This window comes from Podarcis erhardii (genome assembly GCF_964252035.2).
Source record: "Podarcis erhardii genome assembly, chromosome: 17".
Classification (NCBI taxonomy): domain Eukaryota; kingdom Metazoa; phylum Chordata; class Lepidosauria; order Squamata; family Lacertidae; genus Podarcis; species Podarcis erhardii.
This window is the reverse complement of record NC_138515.1, coordinates 1968981-1978504: the sequence shown is the minus strand read 5'-3', so window position 1 is coordinate 1978504 and position 9524 is coordinate 1968981. Positions and strand designations below refer to the sequence as shown.

Sequence of the window (9524 nt, the reverse complement as noted above, 5' to 3'; positions counted from 1 at the left end):
GAGGGTACTATCCATTTTGAGCATTTTAGAGAATGGCAGGATATAAGTGGATAATAATTACTATCAAAAACAATGTCACTGGAACAAGTTCTGGGGGTGGATATATAAGCATACTAAGGGCCAAGCTTGTATGGATGTAATTAACATGGATGGTATAAAAGGAAAAAGAGCACATGGATCTTAACCCCCACCCCCATGATTCTGACAAAGATGCTCCCCTTCTTATTTGCACCAGGAAGGAAGCCTCCAGAAGATCACCTCTTTTGTACCTCTTTTTAATAAAAGTGGGACCAATATGGAAATAATTGCTGATGATTTTCAACTGACCTAATGAGTGTTGTATCAATAACCACCATTAATTGATTTATTACATTTTATTTACTTATTACATTTATTACATTTTTATTAGGATTGAGGGAAAACAAGCAGGTGGGAAAAGAGAAAGCAACAAATAGCAAGGAATAAGACAGATTGACATTTATATAAAAACTGAAAGACTAGAGGCCATTGGTTTATACTGAACATTTTTATTTAAAAAACCACACCTGTCGTAAATACTGTAGACCATCCACCTGGTAGAGCGGCTTATTGGTTTTATACATATATGTAGTATTTCAAACAATACTTGGTGAAAACAAGCTATCTCCCTGAAGCACAATTAGCACTGCTGCAATAAATGTATGCAGTGGCGTAGCGTGGGTTGTCAGCACCCGGGGCAAGGCAAGTAATTTGCGCCCCCTAACCCTGGATTTGCGCCCCCTAACCCTATCCCTAACCCTAACTCCCAGATGTTGCGCCCGGTGCGGCCGGCACCCCCTGCACCCCCCACGCTACGCCACTGAATGTATGTACATTTTGCTGTGGCTCTCAAGGTAGGATTGTGGCAAACAATGACCAGGAAAAGAATGGCCAGTGGAAGAAGTTCCAAATTGGAGGTACATGTGCTAGGGATAGGTTCATTAAATTGCCAAAATCAGATACTTTCACCACTCCATTGATTTGTATAGGACCAGAGGAATGGAATTAGGATAGGAATTAATTCAGTTTTTCCCTTCTGCTGAATCAGGGCTGGTAAGTAGTAGCACAAAGGTAAATAGTGGTGTCAATGAAGAAGTCATTCACATTGCATTCCAGAAATTAGAAACATAGGTGTGACTTTAGCAGGGCTGTTAAGAGCAGATGGAGTGCTAGTCTTAGTTCTGGGGAAAGCTCATAAGGTGAGTTAGAAATGGATCACACATTCCAAGTGTCAGGCTGGAGTAGCAAAGGGGAGGTTTGGCCTCATTGAAGTGCCTCAGTTCAAACAGAAGGAAGTTTGGATCTAGGATGGCAAGGGCTGCAGCCTGGGCTTGGGAAGTGCCAGCAGAGCCTCTGCTGGAGGTGCCCAATGAGGAAATAATTTTCTCCTCAAACTCTGCATCTCAGCTTCTTAGCTGGTCTTGTTATCTGACCTGCCCTCCTCCCCCTTTGAGTCCTTAATCGGGCTCCACCGTCCGATTAAGTACCTCCAAAGCGGCTTGTCAGGCAGCTAAACCTGTCTTTCCTTGCCCCTTTGGCTACAACTGCTCTGCAGTCCTTGAGGATAAGCTTGGCTTAGCTGAGGCTTTCCAGCCTTAAGGACGATTAAGGAAGACAGGAATGCCGGGGGGGGGCACAGATCATTTGTAGCCATACAAGAAGAGACCCCAGGACCCCTCGGGTATAAAGGCAACCTGTACAACCACACAGTGACTCATGACCCGCTCGCCATGGTACCCCGGGCCGTCCGGCTGCTTGTGACTCCGTCCTCGCAAAGGGATGTGAACTGAAGCCAGATTCTCTTTCTCTTTCTGCCCCATCTCAAATAGCTGCCTCTCAACCTGCCTTTCCCACCCATTCCCAAGCAGGCCCTCTCTTTCAGTTTTCTCTGCTCAATCCATCTTACTTTGCACTCACTTCACTACCCTCTCAACTTTCCAGCCCCATCATTTCCATCTCATTGTCCCCACTGCAATTCCCACCATGCACAAAGCCCGCTCTGACTCTCAGGATGACCTCCCGGAAAATTTCTTCATCCCAGTGCCCTTGGATGTTGCCAACATCACAACTCTAAGTCCTTTTCTGGTACCTCAGACTCACCTTGGTAGTCCAGGCCTCTTTATGAGCATGGCTGCCTTCATGTTCCTATTGGTTGTACTTGGGGTACCCATCAACATCCTCACCATCTTCTGCACTTTCAAGTACAAGAAGCTCCGCTCCCACCTCAACTACATCTTGGTCAACCTTGCTGTGTCAAACCTGGTGGTGGTCTGCATTGGATCTACCACTGCCTTCTACAGCTTCTCCCACATGTACTTCATCATGGGCCCTCTTGCTTGCAAGATAGAGGGCTTTGCTGCCACATTGGGGGGTAAGTAAAATTTTTGAAACTTAGTAGCATTGGCAAGAATGAGGAGGATGAGTGGGTGGATGAGAGAGCAAGAAGACACAAGACTGGGAAAGCTGAAGGATTGTAAGGGATGAGTATGTGGGGCTATCTGAGGATTTCAGGGTACTGTGAAGTGACATTGTCAGTTAGCAAGCCAGAGACAGCTTGAATAAGGGAAATTGCACATTGTGAATAAGACAGCAGAGACTGAGGTTTGGGGAAAGCAAGGAATTGGTATGTGGCTGTTTTCTGCATCTGCATTTCCATATGCATAGGGGGCTGACTAGACAATCCTGTCCTCTGTTTTTTTACTCCCAACCAGGCATGGTGAGCCTATGGTCCCTGGCAGTTGTGGCCTTCGAACGATACTTGGTCATTTGCAAGCCTCTGGGAAACTTCACTTTCAGAGGCACCCATGCCATTGTTGGTTGCGTCATAACATGGGTCTTTGGCCTGGTGGCTTCAGTACCACCCCTCTTTGGCTGGAGCAGGTATGTGCTGGAGAATAAGGTTATGTCAGGGAGGGGAAGGCTGAGCTGAGATTACGGGAGGAGAGGCTGTCTGGGTTAAGGCACTAAGGCGGAAATTTATACCCTACATGGAATTGAGTTATGTACAGTTCCCCCCACTTCTGCCTGAGGTACCTCACCAGTTATTTGCCATGCCTAATGTATTTAGGGTACAATTAACGCCACCCTCTGCTATTAGTGGAAACCTATTGCTGAAAAGTGTTTAACTTCCTTAGGTATATTCCTGAGGGGCTGCAGTGCTCGTGTGGTCCTGATTGGTATACAACAAACAACAAGTGGAACAATGAATCTTACGTCCTGTTCCTCTTCTCCTTCTGCTTTGGAGTGCCCCTGTCTGTTATCGTCTTTTCTTACGGTCGTCTTCTTCTAACCCTGCGGGCAGTGAGTACTACCTCTTTCCTCCCTTCTGCTCCCCTCTGATGAGACACAGCACTAAGGAAAGGTAGCAGACAGCACCACCACCAGGGTGAAAATCTGCTTGGGTGTGTAACTGTCCAAACTGAAGAGGAGTGTCTAGATAGGGATGGGTAAGAACAGGTGAAGCGGCTGTGGAATGCTGCAGTCCACCAACCAGCATTAGCCCTTTCCAGTCTTGTTGCCAAGTATCCTTTTTGTGGGAGAAGCTAAAGATCCAACATGGAACCTTCTGTATCATGCGTAGGCAAACTAAGACCTGGGGGCCGGATCTGGCCCAATTGCCTTCTAAATCTGGCCCGCGGATGGTCCAGGAATCAGCGTGGCCAGATGGGTGGGGAATAAATAAATAAATAAATAAATAAATAAATAAATAATTTATCATTATTATTATTATTATTATTATTATTATTATTATTATTATTTATAGCAGTGTGTTTTTACATGAGTAGAATGTGTCCTTTTATTTAAAATGCATCTCTGGGTTATTTGTGGGGCATAGGAATTCATTCTCCCCCCCCTTCTTCAAAATATAGTCTGGCCCCCCACAAGGTCTGAGGGACAGTGGACTGGCCCCCTGCTGAAAAAGTTTGCTGACCCCTGTTGTATATTAAAAGCAAGTGTGGCCCCTCTTTGGTCTGCTTCCCCACAGGGAGGCTCTGGTGGACTACAACCCCTGCCTGGACGGGGATTTGAACTCATGTCTGTTGTTTCCTGAAGTGACATGTTCTTGACCTCCGTGCTACACAGACACAGGTTAATGTAAAATTCTGTAGGTGCCACATGCCTAAGGGCCAAATGAGATGTGATATTAAATGTGTGAATGCATGTAAGGTGTCTAGTTAATAGGCAGTATCCAACAAATACATCCCATCAGTGTAAGGGTTTATGCTTGCACAGTGGAACTTTCTCCCCCTCTCCTTCCCGCATGCAGTCCGCAGCTTCCCAAAATCTGCTCCAGAGGATTGGGGGAACCCCTAGAACAGATTTAAGATGCACATGAGAGGAGGGGAGGGGGAGAAAACTCGGTTGCACAAACACAAATACTTGAACTGGCAGTACACTTACTTTGTGCTATGTTGGATACAACTGAATATCTCTAAATAACTGTCACCAGGGAGCCAAATAAGGATTGGTACTACATCATACAAATAGGCAACGTAAACTATCTACCCTGCTTCTGCAATCCTAATTAAAATGTCCCTAGCTGATACTTCCCCTCGGGTGGAGAAAAGAAGTCATTGGGACTATTGTGGGGGGAGACATTCTTTTCATTGTGCATTCATGATGCATAGCACACGTGATTATATTGGTGTGGTTATATGCAAACTCTGTTTTTGATTGATGGATGGATTGTTTGGATTTGTTACCCATGCTTCACCAGAGTGGGCTACAGCAATTTAGATATACACTATTAAAAACATATCCCAGGGCAGGTCTCAGCAATTTAAATATATATTATTAACAGTAGTTTTAAACATATTACAGTCACAAGAATGGTATGGGGCCTAAAATATATATACCCCCAGTGTCAAAGGCCACAGTACTATGCATCTTCAGCATGCAACCGAACCTACACAAGGAAGGTGCCGGATGCCCCTTTGTGGACTGGAAATCCTACACTTTAGGGGCCACCACAGTGAATGCCCTGAACTTCTGAGGGTGGTGCAACTACTTCTGCTCATACACACCAACTTACAAAGCCGATTGAGGGGACTGGTGTCACGCACACAGATTGCGTGTGTGATGTCACATGCCTGCGCTCGTCAAGTGTTTCAAGTGGCGCACACCGAGCGTCCCGAAGGTCAGCTTCTCCTCCCCTTCCTGCGGTTGCCGGGGGAAGAGGCCCCGGCTCCTGCCAAGAGCTGTGCACACTGAGGGCCCTGAGCAATACTTTTCAAGCAAGGCATCAACAGATTCAGCTGCAATGGCAGCTGTACATGTGTGTTGAGTTACATCTGCATACTTTCGTGCACTGCACACATATGAAGGCACACGAGTGTGTACAAATATGTGTACAGATGCACAGTTCCTGCCATCAATCTTCTAAACCAGCACTTCACAAACTTACAATGATCACATACCCCTTATGAGAGCTTAGACTTACCAGCAGCCCCCTTTCGGGTGAAGATAATTTGGGGCTAGTTTTAATAATACTATTTTATCTTTGAATTGTCTGCTGCAGCTAAAAAATCAATGTTAAAGTAACACTAAAATTTCTGTTTGCGTACTTCTAGGGGTACATGTATCGTGCTTTGGGAAACACTGCTTTAAGGAATTGCTTCCCCCTGTATCAGCTAATGCAGAAAGTGCAATGAAGAAAATATGAAGGAACTGGAAGGAGTAGGAAGAGGAATTAATATTTGTTTTGGGAATAAAAATATAGGAGGAGTCCCATTCATTTCAGTGGGGTTTGTAGAGGAAAGCTGCTCAGTGGATTATGTTCCATATCAACTAGGAGGTAGGGTAAGAAAATAATGGACTTGCACTGAAGGGAAGATTTTTAGGCCGAATGTTAGCGAACTCGTAAGAGCACAAGCAATGATAGTTGTGGAACCTCTGATCATGGAAGGTTTAAATAAAAGGTAGAATGATGTCACTTGGCAATGCTCTATGGAGGAAAAACCGGGTTTCAATCAGATAAACCACAAGGTCCCTCCCAATGTAGTGATTCTTAGCTAGGACCTTGCATTCAGAAATCTACTCCATGGGTACTAGGCTCCACCATGAGAGACAGAGGTTGTGGTGATAAGCATAGCCAGTGTTTTATTACGGCAGACTGAACCCCCTTCACCCACTCAGGTAGTGCCTTTGCTCACTGTAGACCTAATCAATACACCAGTGCTGCAGTTTTCCATTTTCTTTCTCCATCAATATGGCAACTCTGTACTGTGTGCACTCTGCCGCCTGGGCTTCAGTTATTCTCACTCATGGTTAATCATCTCCCCACCTCATCAGGTTGCCAAGCAGCAGGAACAGTCAGCCACCACACAGAAGGCTGAGAGAGAGGTGACCAAGATGGTAGTGGTGATGGTGATGGGCTTCCTGGTGTGCTGGCTGCCATACGCTTCCTTTGCATTGTGGGTAGTGACCCACCGTGGAGAACCTTTTGATGTTCGTCTGGCCTCCATCCCCTCTGTCTTCTCCAAGGCCTCCTCTGTTTATAACCCTGTCATCTATGTCTTCATGAACAAGCAGGTTAGCACGGGAAACATCTACAACCAAGCTGGTCTGGGTAGAAAGAGAGAGTGGCACATTTATCCCTGGTCCTGAATGGGGTAACTGTGCCCCTGAAGAACCAGGTGTGCAGCCTGGGAGTCATTTTGGACTCACAACTGTCCATGGAGGCACAGGTCAATTCTGTGTCCAGGGCAGCTGCCTACCAGCTCCATCTGGTACGCAGGCTGAGACCCTATCTGCCCACAGACTTTCTTGCCAGAGTGGTGCATGCTCTGGTTATCTCCCGCTTGGACTACTGCAATGTGCTCTACTTGGGGCTACCTTTGAAGGTGACCCGGAAACTGCAACTAATCCAGAATGCAGCAGCCAGACTGGTGACTGGGAGCGGCTGCTGAGACCACATAACATCGGTCCTGAGAGACCTACATTGGCTCCCAGTACGTTTCCGGGCACAATTCAAAGTGTTGGTGCTGATCTTTAAAACCATAAAGGGTCTTGGCCCAGTATACCTGAAGGAGCATCTCCACCCTCATCGTTCAGCCCGGACACTGAGGTCCACCTCCAAGGGCCTTTTGGCGGTCCCCCCCCCCCCCGAGAGAAGTTAGCTTACAGGGAACCAGGAAGAGGGCCTTCTCAGCAATAGCGCCCACCCTGTGGAACGCCCTCCCATCAGATGTCAAGGAAATAAACAACTATATGAATGTTGGAAGACATCTGAAGGCAGCCCTGATTAGGGAAGTTTTTAATGTTTGATATTTTAGCTTTTTTAAATATTCTGTTGGGAGCCACCCAGAGTGGCTGGGGAAACCTAGCCAGATGGGCAGTGTATATTATTATTATTATTATTATTATTATTATTATTATTATTATCCCATACCTCTTGTATGCTCTGTTGGATTTCCCTGGAATCATTTAGGGCTCTGGCAATCTCTCCTCACTGCCCTGAATGTTCACTTATGCCCCCTATGACCAGGACTTCATGCAAAGAATATAAAATCCCTCACTTGGCTTACATGTCAACATTTCTCCCTGAGCTTATCAAAGACTCTGGTATCATCTCAGGATATGCACTCAGTGCCCCTCTGCCAAACTACCTGCCCTACGGAGTATGCATAGCAGTACATGTATTTGGAGACATTTCCGTTTTGAAGAGAGCTTTGTGATTTTCACACTGAACTTGGGGAGCACCCTATGGCTCCCTGCTAGGTTGTCCCTAAAGTGTCAGTAACAGTGGACAATGAGAAGGTCAGTAATTGTTGAGAAGTTTCTCTGAAAGACGGCTTCTGCACCACTGTCTGTCTTTGCCTGCAATGTGTAGCCACAGAATAATGTTAGGCATGGTTCAGGGTTGCGCTCTGAGAGGGGCACTGTTGTGATGGAACAGGTCTGGCAAATCTTCTGCAATGTGCAGGGGTTCCTTGGCAGATGAACAGATGTGAACAGACTTCCCTTAAGTTTGAAAATCAGAGCTAGAACCCTGGCATTCAGCACTGTACCTCTCTCGTATGGACTAGGGCTCAGAAAACTGTTGTGTCCTTCTTCCCTAGGGCTGTGACATCCCTCCTAATTAGCCCTCTCTCCCTTTCAGTTTCGTTCCTGCATGCTGAAGCTTGTCTTCTGTGGCAAAAGCCCCTTTGGTGAGGAGGAGGATGTTTCGGGTTCCTCCCAAGCCACCCAGGTCTCGTCGGTGTCTTCCAGCCAGGTGTCACCAGCGTAACCATGAGCAATGCCCACACCACCCACTCTACCTCCAGGGAACACTTCTCCTGTATGCAGCAACACCCTTTGCCCTGCACAGCAGGATGCGCCCAATGTGTGCATTACTCCTCCAAGGGTCCCACTGCAGTTCCATTCGTTGCATCCGGCATTTGGTTTCTGTACAGGGCGCTCACATTACATACCCCAACCGGCATTGCTCCACCCGTCTGTACAATTAATGTTGCACTACACACAGTTGTTGTGCTCATGGACTGCTCTTCCTGTCCCACTGAGGTGAGCAAGGTTATCGGACACACTATGGATGGCAATCAGGGGAGTCACTACCAGCTGCTGCAGAACAGTCAAGACCCTCGCCTTGTGGAAGTGACATCTGGCTGGTCCAGCCTTCCTTGTCTCTGCCACTGCAGGCAAATCTGTAACAAGAAGAGCGTCTGGGTTATATGTGAATGTCTTTCTGAGCTCTGGTTTATGCGCATTAGGAATTGGCTGTGCTATGAACGGTTAGCTTGACAAACTGCAGTGCATGTACTCATTTGCTTCCACCTCCATGAGAGAACAGTCCCTTCTCACCAGCATCAGATCTGGCACATCTGGCCACAGGTGCCTGATTTGGAGGAGGGAAAATTTTATCCTCTTAGATAGTAAAATTGCAAGTCAGCCTTCCCTTTCTCTTCCTCCTCCATATTTCATTACCTCCAGCAGGAGGCAGCAAAAATGTATGTCAACGCTTACAGATAGTAGGTCTAATAACCCTCAAAACAGAACACAACACCACGGATGAGCTTTGTGTTCCAGGTAACCCTAAACCTCTGAATGCAAACACTTTTGCATGGCAGCTGCAAGGCATGGATCACTAGAATTGCCTGATGACTTCCATTGGAGCAAATGCCAGAGATAGGTTACTGGGCTCTGTGGACCATTCCTCCTGAATTCCTTCCATTAACACAATGACTCATTGGGGTCTTCAGAATCAGCATGTCAGAAGTCACAAAACCAGTTAACCAGTACCTCTTGAGAAGTTCCTGTCTAAAATATATTTTAAAACCTTCCATTAAAAAGGATGGTGATTTAACAACCCCTCATATGTGAGTACTGAGGAGTTATTTCACAGGGCTGTCATGTCATTATCAGATATAGCTATTCCGTATAGTTCTCAGAAAAACAATTGACTGCACCTTAGGCCACAAAAGTAAGAGCCAAAAGTGCTTCGAACATGTTAACATATTCAAGGCATGTTACATATGTTATCTCAATAATCGTAACACCAGCCCCAT

At 46.3% G+C, this 9524-nt stretch overlaps 1 protein-coding gene across 1 annotated transcript; it reads left to right on the top strand.

Moving 5' to 3' along the window:
* The first annotated feature begins 1640 nt into the window (after positions 1–1640).
* On the top strand, positions 1641–8257 carry LOC309332652 (blue-sensitive opsin-like). Its single transcript, XM_081845779.1, has 5 exons — positions 1641–2389; positions 2730–2898; positions 3153–3318; positions 6310–6549; positions 8120–8257. The coding sequence occupies exons 1-5, from the start codon at positions 2002–2004 to the stop codon at positions 8246–8248; spliced, it is 1092 nt and encodes a 363-aa protein (XP_081701905.1). The 5' UTR covers positions 1641–2001; the 3' UTR covers positions 8249–8257.
* Positions 8258–9524: the final 1267 nt, after the last annotated feature.